This window comes from Manis pentadactyla, chromosome 3 (assembly GCF_030020395.1).
Source record: "Manis pentadactyla isolate mManPen7 chromosome 3, mManPen7.hap1, whole genome shotgun sequence".
Classification (NCBI taxonomy): Eukaryota; Metazoa; Chordata; class Mammalia; order Pholidota; family Manidae; genus Manis; species Manis pentadactyla.
The window spans coordinates 9543570-9567067 of NC_080021.1; the positions used below are offsets into that span (position 1 = coordinate 9543570).

General features: G+C 45.9%; 2 protein-coding genes across 4 annotated transcripts in view; one reads left to right on the top strand and one right to left on the bottom strand.

Moving 5' to 3' along the window:
• Window positions 1-2133, top strand: part of SLA (Src like adaptor) — an 82307-nt gene extending 80174 nt beyond the window's left edge. For all 3 annotated transcript variants that reach the window (XM_036890503.2, XM_036890504.2, XM_036890502.2), the window contains one exon: window positions 125-2133. In XM_036890503.2, coding sequence (XP_036746398.2) covers window positions 125-338 — 214 coding nt within the window. In that variant the 3' untranslated portion in view covers window positions 339-2133. The remainder of the gene's footprint in view (window positions 1-124) is intronic.
• Window positions 1-23498, bottom strand: part of TG (thyroglobulin) — a 249643-nt gene that overhangs the window by 87673 nt on the left and 138472 nt on the right. Inside the window, exons 40-41 of the mRNA XM_036890501.2 lie at window positions 23094-23253; window positions 16197-16399 (exon numbers count right to left, since the gene is read on the bottom strand). Coding sequence (XP_036746396.2) covers window positions 16197-16399; window positions 23094-23253 — 363 coding nt within the window. The remainder of the gene's footprint in view (window positions 1-16196; window positions 16400-23093; window positions 23254-23498) is intronic.

Here is a 23498-nt window from a genome sequence, read left to right on the forward strand (position 1 = left end):
TAAAAACAGTAAGTTAGAGGAGTTTTAACCAGGCTCTTTTTCTCCTCCTTTTCTCATTCTCCTGTCCTCCATCTCTCTATGTCCCTCTCTTTTTACTTGTCCTCTGCCTCCTTCCCACTCACAGACTGCAGGGGGACCCGGAGGGAGCAAAGAGCCCACTAGGTGTAGATGAGTCTCTTTTCAGCTACGGCCTTCGAGAAAGCATCGCCTCCTACCTGTCCCTGACCAGTGACGGCAGCACCTCCTTCGACAGAAAGAAGAAGAGTGTCTCCTTGATGTACAGTGGAAGCAAACGGAAGAGTTCCTTCTTCTCATCGCCACCATACTTTGAAGACTAGCTCAAAACAGTCACTATGGTGCACACCCACAAGATCAGAGGTTTGGACTATCACCTGGGATCTTGCGAAGAGGCCTTGTTCCCTGGTCCCCAGGGAACCTCACATCTTCCAGACCCAAGAGAAGCCACATGGAGACTCAAACTTGAATCTTCTCTGTCCACATCATGACAAAGGGAGCCCCTCCCTAGTGTCTGATCTGAGATGTCACGAAATGTCAAATCGCGATATAAGAGGGCAACGTCTCAGAAGAGCCCTACATGTGTGCGTGTGCTTGTCATGTCTGCGGGAAAGATGCCGACACTCTCACAGGAAAGTGCACAAGGACCATCCTCCATAAACCATCCAGATGGTCACGCATGAAATCATTAGAGAGAACTTCCAAATGAGAAAAACCTGAGAAGGAGACGAGCCAAAAGCTGTGGCCCAGCAGAAGGTCTGGGTTTGCAAACTGTCCCTGCACTGAACTTTTCTAACACATCCATAGAAAGACCTTAGGTGTGCAGCGCCTCTCTTTTTAAGGGAACTCAGTGACACTAAACATGAACCGCCCTTATTAGCCCTGAATCAGGAGAGCCCTTTGGCCTGCTGGTACCAAAGCCACATGTGCAGAAGTCAGATGGCCTCCCTGCTTCTGCAGAGGGCAAGACAAATGGGAGAGGGGGAGGCTGCTGGGGGGAAGCACGAGGGCGGGCCGGGACCTGTGCACATTGCCACGATGTCCCAGCCATGGCTTTGCAGAACAGAAGGAGTTTCTCTGGCATGCTGAGATTCTTGTCTGTATAAATGCATCAGTTATTTATCCATAAGTGCCAGAAAAGGCATTGTGTTAAGTCCCACATAGGTTGGCAGGTCAAAAAGGGAAAAAGAGGAATAAGCCTCAGGTTCCAGCAGAGGTGCTCACAGTGTAGACAGAAAGAAATGTGTATAAACAAGTGTCATGGAAGTGGGATGTAAAAGCAGAAATCTGCTCATGGCTTCAGGTGGGACTGGGGTCAGGTAAAGGTGACCCGGAGCTCCTGTCTCAGCTGGACATTCAGAGAGCAGAGGATTGCCTGATTGAGTTGGTGAGAATGGTTGCATCTTTTGAAAAAAGGAAATTGATAAGTTCTAAAGAATTAACTCATCCAGGATTTTATTCTAAGAAGGGTCTGCCATCTGCATGAATAAAAATGCTGAGCTCCCATACAAATGGGAGAGTAGCTTAATTCTGTCATATATAATTTTAAGAGATGAGAGAGAAAACACAGGGAAGATCTAGAGAAGGAGTATTTATCTCCAGGCATCCATCCGGGTCCTGTTAGGAAGGGGGCGGCGGTGCATCGTGACTCATTTTCCCCCCACTGCAGAGGGAGTCAGCAGCAGAGGGGGGCATGCAGTAACCCTCACCGCCTGATCTGAGGGGTCTGTCTGTTCACCATACGCATTCCACGGACCTGAGATCACTGGGCTGGTGGTGTGTGTATATGCATTTACATGATTCTGGGTATCACCAGATTCCAGTGTGTTTATACAAGAAGATATTTGTGGTTTCCTCAGCAATCCTAAAAGGCTGTTTCAAAGGGACCAGTCAGTATATGGGAATGAATATGACACTGTGAATGCTGACTTCCACCATAAGGCAGAGTGGCCTCACAGACCCCAGATGTTTGTACAATGTCTTAGCTATTGTTTACTATTGTGACTAATGTGGTTGGAACATTTCGGGGGTACTCAGAGGGGTTTCTAAGTGGGAAGCATTACACTTTGCTAAATCATGTATTTATTCCTGATTAAAATAAACCTAATAAATATTTAACCCTTGGATGTGGGGGGAGTTTCCAGGTGAGGTGGGTGGGTAGTTCATTCTGAAGCTTTTTTAGGTTTTGAGTTTTCAAATAAACTTGAAACTAGAAAGAGATGAGAAAGAGCAAGGAACACCAAGAGGAACCCCACTGGTTAGCAGCTCAGCTGCTTCTTCACATCCAGCCTCAAGAAAACTGGATTTTGTGACTTTTGAGGGAGTCCTATCAAGCTTAAAGCTGGACACAGGGGAGAACAACTTCTTAGCGATTGTTAAGAAAACTCTGTCTCACCTAGATACATGTGTATTTTACTTGTGATACCTCTGCTATTTGTTCTTCCAAGAATTTCTTTCTACAAATATTTTCTAGACTCCTATGAAATACCAGACCCTGCTCTAGGCACAGGAGCTATGGCAGCGAAGGGCTGATAACTCTCTGATATCAGAGAGCTTGAATAAACAAGAACTTCCCGGTGATGGTGAACACAGTGCAGAAAGCGGCACAGGCTGCTAGACTGGCATGAGGCAGGTAGGGGAGTCGTTTAATCCAATGCTTAGCAAAGACCTCCTGGCTCAGGCATTTGAGCTCCCATTTGAGCTGAGGCCTGAAGGATGAGCAGCAAACAGCCACACAAAGATTGAGAAGCACACTGGAGGCAGCAGGGGACGCAAGGTGGTTCTTGTGGGCAGGAGCAAGGTTGCGTGTGGAAGGAACTGGAAAAAGGCCAGGGTAGTTGGGGCTGAGTGAGGTGGGGGCAGGATGGAGGGCTGCTGTCTGGAGGAAGAAGGTCTGGGAGGGTCAGGGGTTTAGGATCTATTCTAGGAGAAATGGGAAGCCACTGGAAGGATCTAAGCAGAGCAGTGATGGCATTTCATTTATATGTTTAATAGAACATACTGGTTGCTGTGTACAGAGAGAATGAATTGTTAGAATTCTGGCATTGTATGATCTACTTAACATACAGGTAAAACAAAAGACTTCAGAATTTGAAAATAAAGGGTGGAAAGACTGTGTCAAAATGAACAAAAGGAAAAATTATTTAGTTTTGAGGAAAAATGGAACTTGAGGTGAAAAGAAATGATCAAAAGACAAAGAGAGATGTTATAAAAAGAATGATATATTAAGAAGATACAATGATTGAACCTACATTAACCTAACAATACATACAGTTGACCTTGAATAACATGAGTTTGAACAGTGCAGGTCCACTTGTATGCAGACTATTTTCAATAAGTATACTGGAAAAAATTGGGGGATTTGTGACAATTTGAAAGAATATTTTCTTTTCTCTAGTTTGCTATATTACAAGAATACAGTATACAGCACAAATAACATACAAAATATGTATTAACCAACCATTTATGTTATTGGAAAAGTTTCCAGTCAACAGTAGGCTATTAGTAGTTAAGTTTTGGGGAGTCTATAAAGTTTTATGTGAATTTTCAGCTGTATGAGGGGGTTGATGCCCGTAACCCCCACACTGTTTGAGGTTCAACTATAGTTTCAAAATACAGTATGCAACAACTGCAGGCACAAATAGATAAAGCAATAATTCTGTTTGAAAATTTTAACACGTAACTCTCAGAAACTGATAGAGTAAGTGAAAATTAATAGGTAAATAAACAGACAGGTAGAAGATTTCAATAACACTATTTAACTTCTCTGCCAACAAATGAAGAACACCTTAGGTCACAGAGGAGGTCCTAATAAGTCTCAAAGATTCAGCATCCCCTAATTCATGTTCTATGATAACAATGCAAAATTTTCCTTGGGTTAAAAATAACATAAAGTATGAAATAATAAAATACTTAATAATACATGGCATATTGCTACTTATCAACATTTTGGGTGCAAAACTGATATAATAAGAGGGAAATTTATTGCTAGAAATCCACTGATTGGGAAACAAAAGAAATTAGGTTAGCTTTCATCTTAAGAGGCTAAAATAAGCCAAAAGACTGTCAAGGAAATAAGAAGAAAGTAAAAGATATTGACAAAGGCAGACATCAATGAAACAGAGTCCTTAAAACACAGTCAAAAAGATTTTCAAAAGCAAAAAATTGTTTAGGGAGTAAGATTAATATGATAAAAACATGAGCAAGAATGCCCATCACAAAGGAGAACCAAAGTAACTGAAACTCACTGTCTGTGGAGCCAGGCTGTATGGGGGTGGTGCCCCTTCCCTCCCAGAGTCAGCAGGGGTGGCCCGCCTCTCTCTCCATCCCTTCCCTGCTGGCTGCAGCCCTCAGCAACCCAGACTCAGCCCTGCAGAGGAGAACAAGACCCTATGATGAGAGAGAAACACCTAGAAAGAATGTTGAGCCCTGAGAGATCATGAGACACCTGGACTCCTCACCATGGGAAATGTCATCATGAGAAAGAGAAAAGAAAAGAAATATCTTTATTTCTCAAGCTGCTTTAGTTGGGTCTCTTTGTTAGAGCAACTGAGCATTTTGCTCCAGTGGGGACAGAAATAAACCTGCCATAATTTGCAGATAATGGGATAACTTCATAGAAAATCCAATGGAACCAACAAAGTATGAGAATGGTAAGAATGCTCAGTAACTTTGGAAACAACTTATTCCTCTATGCCAGTATTTACCAACTGGAAGTACAATGGAAAACATGACACCATTTACAATGCCAACCGAACTATGCAATATGCCGACAATTATTTCATAAACCTTTTGTGGAGAAAAGTTCAAAACTCTGTGAAAAGACCTAAGGAGACAAAAGAACTATGTTCGTGGTTATGGTGTTACCCTGCTTCACAATTTAATATCATAAAAACATAGAAATTTTTCTGAAATGAATTGGAAATTACATAAAAATACAACCAAACTCCCGCCAAGAATATTTTTTAAAAATCAATAAACTTATTTTAAAATATATACAAAAGCATCAAGGCCCATGAATAGCTAGTTGATTTGATTAAGAGGAACACAGGAGAGAGCGTCCATACTGCGAGACAGGTGCAAAACAGGAGAAGAAAAGGCTCTGGAGCCGGCTCAAGATGGCGGCGTGAGGAGGGCGGTGGAAATCTCCCAAAACCATATATATTTTTGAAAATACAGCAAATACAACTACTCCTAAAAGAGAGACCAGAGGATACAGTACAACAGCCAGGCTACATCTACATCTGCGAGAACTCAGCACCTCATGAAAAGGGTAAGATACTAGGCCATGACCTGGCGGGACCCGAGCATTCCCCTCACCCCAGCTCCCCAGCGGGAGGAAAGGAGTTGGAGTGGGGAGGGAGTGGAAGCACAGAACTGCTAAACACCCAGCCCTAGTCATCTGCACTGGGAGCATAGACACACATTGCATGGTATGCTGCACATTAGAGAAACGGAAGGGTAGGGTCTGAGATGGAGACTGTGAGTGGGTCGCCATATGGGACAAAAGAAAAGTGGGCTCTTTTTAAAAATCTTAAAGGGACAAGGGCTCAATAGCTAAAGAAAACTGTCCCACCACACTCAGCCCAGCAGGCTGGGAATCTTGAGGAACTTTGGGCTCCCTAACCACCTGTGGGGTAAAGCAGGCCCAAAGGCCCTCACGGTGATGAGCAGCCTGCCATTCATTCCCCCCGGCCAGTGCTACAAGCAATCTGGCTGACCCGCCACAGCTGGGAAAGCAGCCCCGCCCACAGCAACCACACAGAGTCTACTCACACGGTGCAGCTAACTGGGACAGGCAGCGGAAGCCGGAACAAGGTCCAGAAGGTACAAAGGGGCACAATTCTCACAGGAGAACACACTCAGTGCAGCTGCAACCCCCCGCAGTGCTCTAGGCTAGCCTGAGGGTGGCCCCACCCATAGCATCTCAGGAGATTGTCCCAGAGTCTGCTCCTGGTGTGCAGGTAATCGGCACAGGCAGCAGAGAAGGGCAAGGTGACTAACAAGCAGGAAGGGACTTTGTTCTCCCAGCTGACATATGGGACATCTGCCTGCATCCACTTCTATTGCCATGAAAAGGCAGAAGAATGTGGTCCAGTAAAAAATCACTCAGACAACCCCAGAGAGAGGGCCTGGTGAGGTAGATATAACCAACCTTCCTGAAAAAGAATTCAAAATAAGAGTCATAACCATGCTGATGGAACTGCAGAGAAATATGCAAGAGCTAAGGGATGAAGTCCAGAGGGAGATAACAGAAATGAAACAATCAATAGAAGAACTTAAGAGCAGACAGGACGAGGTGCAAGAGACTGTTAATGTAATAGAAATCAGAGAACAGGAATACAAAGAAACTGAGGCAGAGAGATAAAAGGATCTCTAGGAATGAAAGAATATTAAGAGAACTGTGTGACCAATCTAAGCAGAACAATATTCGCATTATAGGGGGAAAAAGGGATAGAAAGTGTCTTTGAAGAAATAATTGCTGAAAACTTCCCAAGCTAGGGAAGGAAATAGTCTCTCAGACCATGGAAGCCCATAGAACACCCAACACAAGGGACCCAAGGAGGACAACACCAAGACATATAATAATTAAAATGGCAAAGATCAAAGACAAGGACAGAGTATTAAAGGCAGCCAGAGAGAGAAAAAAGATTACCTACAAAGGAAAACCCATCAGACTTCTGAACAGAAACCTTACAGGCCAGAAGAGAATGGCATGATATATTTAATGCAATGAAACAGAAGGGCCTTGAACCAAGAATACTGCATCCAGCACAATTATTATTTAAATCTGATGGAGGGATTAAACAATTTCCCGAAAAGCAAAAGCTGAGGGAACTTGCCTCCCACAAGTCACCTCTACAGGGTATTTCAAAGGGACTGCTCCAGATGGAAGCACTCCTAAGGCTAAATAGGTGTCACCACAGAAAATAAAATCAAAGCAAAGAAAGCAGACCAACCAAATACTAACTAAAGGCAAAAAATAAAATCAACTATCCACAAAAGCAGTCAAAGGAAACACAAAAGAGTGCAGAATAAAACACCTAACATATAAAGAATGGAGGAGGAAGAATAAGAAGGGAGATAAATAAAAAGTTATCAGACTGTGTTCATAATAGCTTAATAAGAGAGTTAACTTAGATGGTTAGATAGTAAAGAAGCTACCCTTGAACTTTTGGTAACCATGAATCCAAAGCCTGCAATGGCAACAACTACACATCTATCGAAAATCACCCTAAATATAAATGGACTGAATGCACCAATCAAAAGACACAGAGTAATAGAATGGATAAAAAAGCAAGATCCATCTTTATGCTGCTTACAAGAGACTCAACTCAAACCCAAAGACATGCACAGACTAAAAGTGAAGGGATGGAAAAAGATATTTCATGCAAACAATGGGGAGAAAAAAGCAGGTGTTGCAGTACTTATATCAGACAAAATAGACTTCAACACAAAGAAAGTAACAAGAGATAAAGAAGGACATTACATAATGATAAAGGGGGCAGTCCAATGAGAAGATATAACCATTATAAATATCTATGCTCCCAACACAGGAGCACCAACATAGGTGAAACAAATACTAACAGAATTAAAGGAAGAAATAGAATGCAATGCATTCATTTTAGGACATGTCAACACACAACTCACCGCAAAGGATAGATCCACTGGGCAAAAAATAAGTAAGGACATGGAGGCACTGAACAACACACTAGAACAGATGGACCTAATAGACATCTATAGAACTCTACATCCAAAAGCAACAGGATATACATTCTTCTCAAGTGCACATGGAACATTCTCCAGAATAGACCACATATTAGCCCACAAAAAGAGCCTCAGAAAATTCCAAAAGATTGAAATTCTACAAACCAACTTTTCAGACCACAAAGGTATAAAAATAGAAATAAATTCTACAAAGAAAACAAAAAGACTCACAAACACATGGAGGCTTAACAACATGCTCCTAAATAATCAATGGATCAATGACCAAATTAAAACAAAGATCAAGCAATATATGGAGACAAATGACAACAACAGCACAAAACCCCAACTTCTGTGGGATGCAGCGAAGGCAGTTCTAAGAGGAAAGTATATTGCAATCCAGGCATATTTAAACAAGGAAGAACAATCCCAAATGAATAGTCTAAAGTCACAATTATTGAAATTGCAAAAAAAAGAATAAATGGGGCCCAAAGTCAGCAGAAGGAGGGATATAATAAAGATCAGAGAAGAATTAAATAACATTGAGAAGAATAAAACAATAGAAAAAATCAATGAAACCAACAGCTGGTTCTTTGAGAAAATAAACAAAATAGATAAACCCCTAGTCAGACGTTTTAAGAGAAAAAGAGAAACTATGCATATAAACAGAATCAAAAATGAGAAAGGAAAAATCATGACAGACCCCACAGAAATACAAAGAATTATTAGAGAACACTATAAGAATCTATATGCTAACAAGCTAGAAATCCTAGAAGAAATGGCCAACTTCCTAGAAAAATACAACCTTCCAAGACTGACCAAGGAAGAAACACAAAATATAAACAGACCAATTACCAGGAACGAAATTCAACTGGTAATCAAAAAACTACCCAAGAACAAAACTCCCAGGCCAGATGGATTTGCCGCTGAATTTTACCAGACATATGGAGAAGACATAATACCCATTCTCCCTAAAGTTTTCCAAAAAATAGAAGAGGAGGGAATACTTCCAAACTCATTCTATGAAGCCAGCGTCACTCTAATACCAAAACCAGGCAAAGACCCCACCAAAATAGAAAATTACAGACCAATATTCACGATGAACATAGATGCAAAAGTACTCAACAAAATATTAGCAAACCGAATTCAAAAATACATCAAGGGATCATACACCATGATCATGTGTGATTCATCTCAGGGATGCAAGGATGGTACAACATTCAAAAATCCATCAACATCATCCACCACATCAACAAAAAGAAGGACAAAAACCACGACCATCTCCATAGATGCTGAAAAAGCATTCGACAAAATTCTACATCCATTCATGATAAAAACTCTTAACAAAATGGGCATAGAGGGCAAGTACCTCAACATAATAAAGGCCATATATGACAAACCCACAGCCAACATCATACTTAACAGTGAGAAGCTGAAAGCTTTTCCCCTAAGATCAGGAACAAGACAGGGATGCTCACTCTCCCCACTGTTATTCAACATAGTACTGGAGGTCCTAGCCATGGCAATCAGACAAAACAAAGAAATACAAGCCATCCAGATTGGTAAAGAAGAAGTAAAACTGTCACTATTTGCAGATGATATGATTTTGTACATAAAAAACCCTAAAGACTCCACTCCAAAACTACTAGAACTAATATCTGAATTCAGCAAAGTTGCAGGATACAAAATTAATACACAGAAATCTGTTGCTTTCCTATACACTAACGATGAGCAAGCAGAAAGAGAAATCAGGAAAATAATTCCATTCACAATGGCATCAAAAAGAATGAAATACCTAGGAATAAACCTAACCAAGGAAGTGAAAGATCTATACCCTGAAAACTACAAGACACTCCTAAGAGAAATTAAAGAGGTCACTAACAAATGGAAATTCATCCCATGCTCTTAGCTAGGAAGAATTAATATTGTCAAAATGGCCATCCTGCCTAAAGCAATCTACAGATTCAACATAATCCCTATCAAAATACCAACAGCATTCTTTAACGAATTGGAACAAATAGTTCTAAAATGCATATGGAACCACAAAAGACCCCAAAGAGCCAAAGCAATCCTGAGAAGGAAGAATAAAGTAAGGGGGATCTTGCTACCCAACTTCAAGCTCTACTACAAAGCCACAGTAATTAAGACAATTTGGTACTGGCACAAGAACAGGTGCACAGACCAGTGGAACAGAAGAGAGAGAGTCCAGATATTAACCCAAACATATATGGTCAATTAATATATGAGAAAGGAGCCATGGATATATAATGGGGAAATGATAGCCTCTTCAACAGCTGGTGTTGGCAAAACTGGACAGCTACATGTAAGAGAATGAAACTGGATCATTGTCTAACCCCATACACAAAAGTAAATTCAAAATGGATCGAAGACCTGAATGTAAGTCATGAAACTGTAAAACTCTTAGAAAAAAACATAGGCAAAAATCTGTTGGACATAAACATGAGCAACTTCTTCATGAACATATCCCCCAGGGCAAGGAAAACAAAAGCAAAGATGAACAATGGGACTATATCAAGCTGAAAAGCTTCTGTACAGCATAGGATATCATCAATAGAATAAAAAGACATCGTACAGTATGGGAGAATATATTCATAAATCACATATCCGATAAAGGGTTGACATCCAAAATATATGAAGAGCTCACACCCCTCAACAACAAAAAGCAAATAATTCAATTAAAATTGGGCAGAGTATCTGAACAGACACTTCTCCAAAGAAGAAATTCAGATGGTCAATAGGCACATGAAAAGATGTTCCACATCGCTAATTGTCAGAGAAATGTAAATTAAAACCACAATGAGATATCACCTCACACCAGTAAGGATGGCCACCATCCAAAACACAAACAACAACAAATGATGGTGAGGATGTGGAGAAAGGGGAATCTCCTGCTGGTGGGAATGTAAATTAGTTCAACCATTGTGGAAAGCAGTATGGAGGTTCCTCAGAAGACTAAAAATAGAAATACCATTTGACCCAGGAATTCCACTCCTAGGAATTTACCCTAAGGATGCAGCACTCCAGTTTGAAAAAGACAGATGCACCCCTATGTTTATCGCAGCACTATTTACAATAGTCAAGAAATGGAAGCAACCTAAGTGTCCATCAGTAGATGAATGGATAAAGAAGATGTGGTACATATACACAATGGAATATTATTCAGCCATAAGAAGACAATAAATCCTCCCATGTGCAACAACATGGATGGAGCTAGAGGGTATTATGCTCAGTGAAATAAGCCAGGTGGAGAAAGACAAGTATCAAATGATTTCACTCATCTGTGGAGCATAAGAACAATGAAAAAAACTGAAGGAACAAAACAGTAGCAGACTCACAGAACCCAAGAATGGACTAACAGTTACCAAAGGGAAAGGGACTGGGGAGGATGGGTGAGAAGGGAGGGACAAGGGGGGAAAGGGGGCATTACGATTAGCAGATATAATGTAGGAGTGGGGGGGCATGGGAAGGGCTGTACAAAACAGAGAAAACAAGTAGTAATTCTACAGCATCTTACTATGCTGATGGACAGCGACTATAATGGTGTATGTAGGGGGAACTTGGTGATGGGGGGAGTCTAATAAACATAATGTCGCTCATTGAATTGTAGATTAATGATAAAAAAATTAAAAAGGCTCTGGCTCAGACCAGCACCCCTGTTAGTGTGATGAAACTCAGCATGGGCTGGCATGCCCTCTCCGAACCAGGTGCTGTGCTAAGTAGTACAGGTAAGGAAACACAAAGAGGAGAAACTAACACACCCAGCCAAGCACTCAGTCACAGTAGAACTGGAATAAGATATGGCAGAGAGATATAGGTATGTGAGACAAGGCAGAATTCCCCAAAATTGCTAATACAAGTCTCTTCACTAAAGTGAGATTCTCTCTATTTTAAGAGACAGGAAAGGCTCAGAGGCTCTGTTTCAGCTGAGCCCTGAACAAGGGAGTGATTTTCCAGGTGGAGCTGACCACAGAGCAGCAAGGGAAAGATCTAGAAGATGGCATGGCATTTTGTCAGAATGGTGATGCCTACTGAGCCAGGACTGTGGTGTTCCTGTATGAATGGAGCAGGAATGGAAACAGGAAAAGTTAACTCGAGGCCAATTCATGAGGCCTGGCATTCCATCGAAGGAATGCAGAATTGGGGCAATATTGTAGGAGGGCCATGGACCTCTCTTCAAGGTCTTGTGAATTATACACAGAGGACATGAGCTCCCCTGTCTTCTCCTAAAACTGGCCTGGGCATTAGAGCCACGGAATGCATATTTGCAACATGTCACCCCTCTTTCTTCTTCATCCTAGCCCCCAGGATAGGTGAAATATCCCCCAGATATGCTTTTGTTTATAACTGCCTTCGATTAGTAAAAGGGGGGAACCTGGGTATCTTGAGTTCCTAGGGTGTGCAGTACACTTTGCAAACTTTATACAATGACAGCTTCTTGAGTCCCTGGGAGACAGAATTAATAATCCAATTTTATTCATGAAGAATGCAAGGGTGAAAGATTTTACCCAATGCCAGAATCCAAATGCTGGCTTTGCCTGATCCTAGGCCTGGGCTGTTTCTCTTAGTCCTTGACACCCTGATAGAGGCCCAAGTTCCTGAAGAAGAGGCCTCATAAAATAGGAAAAGGTAGGATTTGGCTTTAGGTTCTAGCACCTTTGGGCAGCTGCTTTGCTATGTGTTCTTTAGAGGGTCCCTAAGCCACTCTGAGACTTGGATTTCTTATGTCTAGATTGGAAATAATATAAAGACCCCACACCAATTAATGTGAGCAATCTATGAGATGATACAGTTGACCCTTACACAACTGGAGGTTAGGGGTGCCAAGCCCCCTTGCAGTCAAAATCCACATAAAACTTGACTTATCAAAAACTTAACTACTATGAGCCTACTGTTAACCTGAAGCCTTACTGATAACATAAGCAGTTAACACACATTTTGTATATTACATGTACCATATGTTGGATTCTTACCATAAAGTAACTAGAGGAAAAGAAAATGTCTTTTCAAATTGTCACATATCTCCAAAAACTTTTCCAATATATTTATTAAAAATAATCTCAGACTCATGTGATTCAGAGGGTCAAACTGTATGTTGAAAGTGCTTTGTGGCCACAAATGTCCTAAACAAATAAATATAAATTATTAATTACTACAGGAGTCTGTCTTGCCTGATATTTCAACAATTTTGGCCTCAATATTTGTAGAAAGACTTAAGATTTTATCCAAGAATCTATCACCAACTCACAGTCATTCCTTAAATATCTGTTGGTAAAGAACATATTTAAGAACTGCTGATATATTGAAGTATTTTCGTTTGCTCAATTCCAAATAATTTCACATGCATCCCAAAGACTGCTGGGAGCAGTTGTAAAAGCTGCTTCTAAAGACTACAACAGATGGAGAGTTTATTTTTAAATACACTACCATTTGCTAAAACAGATTAGTTTTTGAAAATCCCCAAACACTTAAACTTTCCAAAATTTTCAGGAAGAAAATTCTGCGTCCTGGGTCTACGGGAAGGTATTTTGTTGTTTTCTGGGTCCCTCTGAGTGTCTGGTTTCTGAAAGAGCCCTTGGACATCTTTTCAGGATTAACAAAAATTCAGGGACGTCTGTTTTCAATACCAGGAATTGAAAGATGCTTGTGCTCAGACCTCCTGCCACTAAGACAGATGCACTACAGAGGGACAGACAGCAAAAAACCCCACAAAACCTTAGTCAAAGGATAATAAATACAAGAAAGGGGTGGGAGGGAGACATGTGAGCTAGTCTGTGGGTCCCTGGGCACACTCCCCATCCAGCTGCTCATTCTCTGTCCAGATGTTAATTAAAAAACAGATGTGTTAGGTGCTTGGGGCCCTGTGGAGAGCAAGGCACACCTAGACCTTGCCCTCCCACAGCTTATAATCTTGTGAGGGAGACAGACTTGGTAGTGGGAATAATTATTTACTGATGAGAAATCACAATAAATTCTGTACAGAGAAGTACAGGGAGCACAGGCCATATGAAGGGGGTCCAGTTCCAGGCAGGGAGGTCTGGAAGGATTCCCTGAAGGACAAATAGGACAGGCCAACTAGTGGAAGATGGAGATAAGTGCTCCATGCAGAGGGAAGGGCCTGTGTGAAGCAGAACAGAGCATGGACCCTTCAAGGAACATTAGAAGGCTCCTATGGCTGAAGGATAAACTGGCAGGTGGCACTGCTTCCTGTCACAGATGGTGACAATGCTGATCCAGTATCAGTTATGCCCAAACAATGCCACTCCTATCCTCCTCATGATCAAGGGATCTCAGGAAGGCTGGACCAAGCCGGAGTGTGGTTAGATGGCCTTAGAACTGTGAGCAGGTCTATGGCGTTGGTTGTCTCAGTGGTTCTCTGTCTTTCCTTAACTTGTGTTACTTAAGATTCTCCTCACTGCTTTCTCTGCCTGCTGCGCTGTACCTCTCAGGTCCAACCTCCACCCAACTCCAGGAGAATCTTCCTAGGGAGACAGGTTTCCCACCTGCTTGAAGCCCTCTGATGGTACACCAGCGTCCACTGCAGCATCATTATACAACAGTCAAAAGGTACAGACAACCCCCAAGCCATCACCAGATGAATGGATAAACAAAACATGGTGGTTACACACAATGAAGTATTATTTAGCCTAAATAGGAAGGAAACTGACACCTGCTAGCACATGGATGAACCTTGACATTATACTGAGTGAAATACACGGGACACAAAAGGAAAGATCTCGTATTATTCCACTAATGTGAGGTACTTAGAATGGGCACATTCACAGAGACAGAAAGCAAACAGGTTACCAGCGGCTGGAAGGAAGTGGTAACGGGGAGCTGTTGTTAGAAAGGTACAGTTTCTGTTTGGGATGATGAAAAAGTTTTGGAAATGATTAGTGGTGATGATTGCCCAATACTGTGAATGTGCCTAGTGCCACTGAATTGTACACTTGAAAATTATTAAAATGGGAGACAACACCACACCACACACCACATACCACACCATGCCACACACACCACACCATGCCATGCCACACCACACCACAGCAGCAACAAACAGAACTCCACAGCTCCATGCTCTGGGGATGACACCCACGGCGCTCAATGCAACCTGGCCATTAGCTGCTTGCCAGCCTCCACGCCTGCACTGCCCACGGGGATCCCTTCTCCTCTGCATTGCAGGGCGGGCACATCTCAGAAGAGCCAAGCTCTGCCAGGACTCTGGCTATGTTACTGCCTACCATCTTTGGCATTTTGCTCAGACGCTCCCTCTCCTGGGAAGCATTTCTGCACACTTCCTCCTTCTTCTGTGCTTGGCTGGGGACTTCTCTCTGAGCTGCCCCAAGACCCTCCTTTAAATATCTGCTTGAAGTGTTTGTCCCCCGCCCTCCAGTAAACTACAATTATTGACATGAATAATTTAGCATGGCATTTCCAGCCCCTGGCACGGCAGCTGGCACAAACTGAAGACTTCATAGAATTAAAACCTACCCAATAGCAGAATAGCCATCAAGGCTTATGCTGTGGCCAACCAGGTTATATCTTCCATCATAATTATTCTATCCTCAACATCATTACATCATAATCAATATCATTATATCATCATCATCATCATATCATCGTCAGCGTCAGCATCGTCAGCGTCACCTAGCAGGCCAGCCAGCAGCAGCACAGGCCCTGAGTCTCTTCTTTGCCTTCATTTAACGGTTGGCTCAGCTGCCCAGACCACTGGGACCCTGTGCCCCCCCCGTGGCTGCTGACTAAGCTGCCCGCCATCCCTTGACCAGCCCTGTGGACAAGCTCTGGGGTCCCCTGCCTCTCCTCACACCTCAGGCAATGAGGTGGAGGGATTAGTGAGGGTACTGAGATACCCCATAAAGTCCCACAGTGAAATGCCACCAGAGCCGAATCTCAGGGGTAGTGGAGCACAGCATTTAGAGAAACCAGACAGCTTCAGGGGAGACGCAAGTTCACACCCAGAGCAGACGAGCAAAGCAACACTGGGAGGCAGCTGCACATCCTCTTGCGTCTCTTCTCTTCTGTTCTGGGTGATACTGTTGAGCGTAGTTAGCACCGTGCTGGCCAAACTGTACCCTCACCATTGACTTTTGCTCCACCGGAAAGCCTCTCATTTTACATTCCATCCCGTTATGTTTGTTGACAAAGGACATAATCAAGAGTTTGGACAATTAAACCCTAGTGAGGCATTCCCAGGAACTAGGAACACTTGGCCAACTAGAGTTTTTAGCACTTTAGGTATGTGTGGACAGCAGTCAGGGAGCCCTCAGCACCTCAGAATCACATGTATGTGGCAAGATGGGGCCATGAGGAGAACACACTGAGAACAAAGGATAAGGGAGAACCAAGTGATTGGAACTGACTCGTCTCAAGAGGCAACAGAGGACCGCCTCGCCCGGCCAGTGCCTGCAGCAAGGCTGAAGGCAGAAGAGGCCACTCACCATCAGTACGGCTCTCCGGAAGAGTCTGGAGTCAGCAGCCCTGGTGGTTAGAAGGTGGATGCTGGCCACATCGGCTCCGCCACGGTCTGCTGCCAGGGCCACGCGCTGAGGGTCCCCACCGAACACTGCGATGTGGGTCTGCACCCAGGTCAGGGTTGCCACCTGGTCCAGTAGTCCCCAGTTGCCACTCACCTTGCTGGAGCCTTCAGAAAGAGGAAAGCCTTTCACCCTTTGTGAATTTACAACCCGGAGTTTGATCATCTTAATGCTAAGACAGCCATGTGGTGCCTCTGGGGGACCGGGACTCCTGTCCGCACAGGTAGGCATGTGGTTCCAAATAGTGTGGCGGGAAGAGCACAGCGAATCCTCACTTCAGCCTTTGCCAGGCAGGAGACCTCGGCCATGTCCCTCCACCTGGCTGGGCCAGGCTCTGCAGCATAGCTGAGGGCAGTTCTAGGGCAGCTGCTCAGATTAGAGGCAGTGTGCATGTTCAGACCACCACCTGGCTTGGCACACATGGGAGGAGACGAGCTTCCTGCCCCACATCTCCACCCACTGCCGCTGGGTCTCCATGCCTCCTCCTCCCTGATGAAGGCTGGGCTGGTGAGGCTCTGGATCCTGCCCCTTCCCACAGCCTCATCCCCCATGACCAACAGGAGCCTTCAACTGAGTTCATTTCTCTTTCCTTTTTTTGTAGAATTCAATACATGTTTACTGAAATCTCTGCACTACTTTTTTTTAATGGTATGATTCAGACACAAAAAAAAAACCTATAGCAGAAACATGCCTACTTTGGCATTTCGGACACTGCATGCCATGCCCTCTGATCCTCTGAACTCGGTCGACCCTCCTTGTCCATCTATGCCACTAATTGCCTTGACACACCACACACCAGGCCTGTTCTGGTTTGACTGAGGCTCATGCACTTTGCTCAAGGGAAGCTCAGCATATTCCATGCTGTCAGTAACCCCCAACGTGCTGGTGACTCTCGGGAGGGCCAGAGCCCAGAGCACCAGCTGTTCCAGAACCCTATGTCACCCAGGGGGCTCCCTCACCATCCCTCAGTCCACTCAGCCCCAAAGGGACTGACTCTGAGCCTCCTAAGCACCCCAGCCTGCAGCACTTCCAGAGTGTCTTACCTTCTCCAACAGCAGCCCCTCAGCCACGCTGCTCCCCGCCACCTGCTGCTGTGTCCCCACTCCTTCCCCAGGAGCTCTGGGCCCTCTCTCCGCTGCCCTCGGCCCCACCTCCCCTGGATGCTTCTCCCTGGCCTCCTGCAGCTGCACATTCCTCCTGCCAATGAGCTCTCCATGCCACACCCAGAGTGGTCTTTTCAAACTTGCAATCTCTTTCTTTACTATCTACACATGCACATGCGCAGGCGCGCGCGCACACACACACACACACACACACACACACACACACACACACAGACACTACCCCATCCTATCTGTAATCTCTCATCTCACCCCCTTGTCCTTAGGATCTCAGCTCTCCCAATGAATTCGAGGCCCCATGGGACTGCGTGGCCCATCTCTTGGGCCCTATCTCCCTTTGTCTTCTTGTGCCGCGCCACCCAGCCTTCCCATCAGCTGCTCAAGCACATGGGCACCATCCCCTCCCAGGCCCAGGTTGGGCACATGTGACTCCCTCCGCCCAGAGCCCTCTCCCTCTCCTCCTCCTCTGGCCCTGCCAGCCTGTAAGCCTCAGCTGCACCACCAATACACAGGAGTCCTGATGTGGGAAAAAGGTTCCCCTGTCAAGGTATTTGTCACCATTGCCTTCCCTGCTAGACTGTGTGCCCCACTACAACCAGTCACACGTAATCAATTATTAGTCAATGTTAAGTGAGTGAACGACCACAGTTATGGTGAACAAGATTCAGACCCTATTTCTCAAACAGAAAAATCTTGCTTCCCAGTTCCCCAGACTGGTTGTCACAAGCTGACGAGAACACCAGATCAAAGGACATAAACGTACAAATTACTCTTCTATGGGAGACTTGCAGAATTTTCTCAAACGCATTTCATGTTCTGGAATTGGAGAAAACATTGGCACTACCCTCGCTGTAGACTTTAATGGATTGCACGAATGTTCCATTTCTTTGGATGAAGCTCCCAAGGTCTCAGGCAGGGCAGGAAAGCAGGGAGCCAACCCAGGGGAACTCAGTCTGGGAAGTGAAGTCTGTGGTCTGCATTTCTAGTGACAGTGGGGGATGCCGACTGTCCCTGACTCTTTTCCCACTTAAAATACTAACAATTTGGGACTTAAATCCCCGTGCACTCTCAGAACTCTTTGTCCTAACATTCAGTCCGATTCAACAAACACTTGTCAAAGAATCTATGATGTGCAAGGTAGGCACTGTGTTATTTTCATGAAAAACAGTGCTCTATTTATGGAAGCTTCTTTGCTTAAAAGCCTTCCTAACTCCCTCATTCCTACTGTATCAAGTGTAAGCTTACCCCTGGCTTCTCGGAGCCCCTGAGGTGGACCTCGGCCTACCCCAGCAGTCCAGCCCCTCGCTCAGCCCTCAGGGTCTGCTCATCACGCCTTGCTGGTGCCCCTGCAGGCTGGCTGCGGCCAAGCCCCGGTTTCCTCCTCAGGGCCCTACTCAGCTCCCACCTGAGTCCTGCCACAGACACCAGCTGTGCGGTGCCTCTGGGGGCTGCTCTCTGCTGGCCAGTCATGCACAGTCCAACTGGGAGACAATGTGAGTGGATTTCTGGACAAGTGACCGAGCTCCTCCCCACCTCCCCGAGTCCACCCTGACCCGCCCCTCCACCTCCTGTCTCTTGCCTACAGTCAGCACCGCCCTAGCCAACATCTACTCTTCCCTCATTCTAGCTTACTCTTTCGAGTTCTTCAACTGCCCCTCTACAGCACCTTAGCACCATGCTGGGCTTGTCCTGGGCTCTCTCCCAGGTCTCACTGCTGGCTGTCACTAGAAGGCAGCAGGCAGGTGGCTGAGCACATGGGCTATGGAGCCAGCTGGGCACCAGAGTGGCTCCATCACCCACTCGCCCTATCAGGGCCCTGGACAAATTATTTAATGTGACTTGATTTCCCCCATCTGTAAAAACAAAGATGATAACAGTATCTACCTCCTCAGGGTTTTCTCATGATTGAGTTAGTTAATATTTGTAAAGAGAAGAGAATAGTGATTGGCATAAAGCTCTGCAGAAGTTGGTTTTTCTTAATTTGATAAAGCAGATTTAGGCCCCAGCTTTATCTCATGGGTGCCCTTTGCAGGCTGAGCCTTGTCTTCAGCAGCAGTAATTGCACCTGTGATGGGGAGCCCGTGGTGGCAGGACTCTGGGCCTGCTCCTCCAGCTAGCAAGGGTAGCAGTCCCTCTCCGCAAGTGTCCAAGGGTCCCGGGACAATAAGGTATGGCAATGCTTCTGTCTGGCTCCCCGGCCAAAGCACACTGCCCAGCAGCCATGCCCTGCAGACGGTGCAGGGGGCCTGCGGGCCAAGGCCGACCCAGTCCTCCGCTGCCTGCACACCATTGCCTGGGTCCCCTCACTGCATTGCTTTGCCAGAGAGAGGAGGGTAGTCACTGCGCCCCATGCCCCTGGGGTCTGTCCTGCTTGCAGGATCCAGGTGCACCACCCACCCCTCACTTTCTTCCAGCTGCTCAGTTCATCTGGAGCCATGGTTCCCTTTAAGTTGGGTTTGGCCATCTTTTCTCGCAGAGAACATGGTTTTGTCTAGTCGGCCATAGGACTGGCACAAGTTTCTGTTTTCATCTTTCCCCCATTCATTTTGAAAATTGCCTCTGGAGTCTGGAGCTCTGAGCAGGCCATTCTTGCTCTGGGCCATGACAGTAGATGCCACACACATTTATCAGATGAGATAATCCACACTGTCGACCTGGCCCGACTCAGTAATGCCAGGCACACTACTGCGATCCAGAGGCAGCTTTGTGCCAGCTATTGACCAGACACAAGCCTGGGACATGGCAACAACACAGCCCCGCCTTGAAGAGCCCAGTCCAGGAAAGAGAAGGGGCATTAACCCTCATGAGCCCTGCCAGGTACCAGGCAAGGTTGCAGGCGTTGTTTGTCTTTCGCACTTTCTCTCGTCATCTGCCGCCACGTGTCTTAGCACCATTTGAGAGCTGGGCAGCCCGTGATGGGATGCAGAGTGAAGGGACTGCCCAGAGCCCCTCAGCCTCCCAGAGCAATAGAGCTGCTCCCGAACCCTGTTCTGCTCAGATGCCAAGCCTGTGCACCCTGCAGGACACGGCTGAGGCTGGCGCTTGAAGAAGCCCAGTGTATTCTGAACTTCAGTTTCCAACTATTGAAAATGGACAAGAGGAAGGAGGAGCACAGGGAGGTTCTGGAGCAGTGACAATATTCTTTCTGTAGGATGCTGTAATGGTGGACACACATCGTTAAACATTTATCCAACCCATAGAAGGTAGGGTACAGAGAGCAAACCCTAAGGCAAACAAGGGCCTTCTGTCAATAACAATGTAGCCATAGGGGCTCATCAACTGTGACAAATGTGCTATTCCAACCCAGTGTTAATAACGGCAAACTGCCACAGGGGACAAAGGAGCATATGGAAACTGGACTTGCTGCTCAATTACTATGTAAACTTAAAACAGCTCTAAAGAATATACCGTCTATTATATATATTTTAAGTGGTGAAGTTGGGCTTGCATGGTGAATGTATTGGGTGATGGCTGAATCCACGCCCATTTCTTCCTCCTTCCTGAGCATCCCTGAGGCTCTGTGTGCTGGCACCCTCGGCAGAGCAGCCACTGCCTGTAGAGCCTTGTCCCCAAGTGTGCTGCGCAGGAGGAATCCAGATCTCATGTCTGTATCCTAGCACCGCAGTCCTCCGCCCCTTGGTGTCTTGATTGAGTGCACCCACTTAGGGCTGAACTGCAGGGCTCAGTGTAAGAGATGTGAAATCTCGGGGGTGTGGGAAATGCTAAGAGATCTAGTAGATACAGCAAAGAAAAACTGCCTGTGGTTACGTGACGTAAAAGACTGATCTTGCTCTCTACGCACAATAAGAAGAAATCCAAAGGGTTTCTGAACATCTGAGGGAACAAGTTCAATATTGTACATTTTGTTCTTGTTGCTTGACCAACAGGATTGAATGCCTACTATGTCCCTTCTAGTTGTGGGACATAAAGTTCCTTCACCTCTCTGAGCCCCGCCGTTTCATCTATGAAATGGCCTCACAGAGCTGCCGTGAGAATGAAGCGAGGTAACCCAGGAGAAATGTCTGGTAAAGCCTGGTCTTAGGTAAGTGCAACTTTCCTTCTTTCTTGCCAAGAGTTTTGTTTTAAGCACAGTGAACAGGTAGCATTGCATCAGGAATGAGATGGGTTGGGTGTTCTGGAAGCTTCCTTTGCCTGCCCGAATGAACGTGTCATTCCACAGGCAGCAGAAATGAGACTGTCTTGAGAAGCACAAGAATTCTCAGGGAGATTACAGCCCGTGAAATCACAACCCCCACCCCTCAGGGACAGACGACACACGGAAACCCGAGCTCTTCTGTCTGGAAATGCTCTAAATTAGGAAGGACTAATCAGGATGAGCTCTGAATTTTGCCTGCCTCTTTAGAGAAGGAACTACTGACTTAGCCAGTCGTTAGCAGCCCTGTGTTCCTAAAAAGGAAAGAAAACCCAGGCAGAGGTTTCAGGGCTCCAGCAACAGACCTTGCTCCTTTTGAAAGAAAATCTGAAAACTGTTTCTCCTCCACATTTCCCTCATTGGTATCTGGTCTCATTTTGCCTTAACTCACTGCCCATCTCGTGTTTGCTGTGCAGGTCTAGAATCTTCATGCACGCAAGGCCTCATGCCACGTGGCACATCCAGCCCTCATTCCCAAGCACTCCTGGGTGTGCTCTTGCTGGGTGCCCGCTCCACTCACCCACATGGGGCAGATGAGTCCAGCATTCTGGCCGGCTCCTTTCACCTGCCCACCCATACTCCGCAGGTGAGACACTCCAGGTCTTACATGAGAACCTTGGAGACCAGAGAGGAAGCTCAGTGTCTGACCTGGAGGACACACAAAACCCACTGTGGTCTCTAAAGCCCTTTCCCAAGTAGTTCCTCACAGAAACTTTGGAAGTTGGGCAGAAGTATTCCTATTTTACAGAGGGGGAAACTGAGGCTTGGTGAAAGGAAGGGCTTTGCCCAGGGTCTCACAGACAGTGGATGGCAGAGCTGGCCTGTGGCTCTTTGGATTCGCAGGCCAGCCTGTCTGCCCAGTGCCGGGGCTGCTCACACCTGCCCTCCCACTGGAGGGGCCTAGAGATGGTGGGAAAGATGTGGAAGGAGGATGGGGTATGGGTCCGAGCCTCAAGTCTGCCCTGGGGGCTGCTGGGGAAAGTGGAGGCCACAAGCAGGGTGGTAGATGGGTCTGTGACTAGACAGAGGACAGGGCAATGTCTACAGGTGAGGCTGCTTTAAAGAAGTGGGAAACCTTCCGATTCAGCCCCCACTCCCAGTCACAGCTTCCCTGTGGGCTCGGGAGCTGTAATCTACTACCTGGAGTTCTCCAGGGCAACCGACCCTGCTGCTGAATCCTGCCTCTGCTCTTTCCTGACCATGTGACCCTGAGCAAGTCTCGACCTTCTGGGGCCTCAATACACACACACACACACACACACATACCACAAGATAAATACGTGGCATATTTAGAACAGCTTCAGAAACACGGTAGTTGAATCAAGGGCAATTATTACTCTCATTGTCGGGGGTCAGCAATGTTGGAGGGTCTTGGAAGTGTGTCAGATATTCCACTGAGGGCCCAGCCGGGCGGGAGGAGGGGCAGGGCTGTGATGGGACGGGGCTTCGGGAAGAAAGGGCTGAACACATACACGGAGCAAACCTCAGCTCAGGGCTCGGCAGCCCCCGCCCACAGCAGCAGCTCACCAGAACTCAGGAAGCCGAAGGCACCCACTCGGTAGCTGGCAGTGACCGTGATGAGGCTGCCAACAGCAGCCAGGAAGGAGCCATCAACAGCCAGCTGCTCTCCACTCCCGCTGCCCTCCAGGGTGTTGTGGAAGAATACCAGCACGGATGCGTTGGGGGCCTGTGGGGATTGGAGAAATGTTGTCGGGGGGCAGGTTGGCCCACTTTCACCCAGCAGGGCTTAGTGAGGCCACTGCTCCCATGCAGGTGCCAGGCTCTGAGCCTGCAGCCAACTTATCCCATGAGCTCTGCACTGCAGGCACACCGAGGCCCTTGTTATGGGCTGCAATGTATGCCTCCCAAATTCGCATGTGGAAGCCCTAGACCTACTGCTTCAGAATGTGACCGTATTTGGAGACAGGCCCT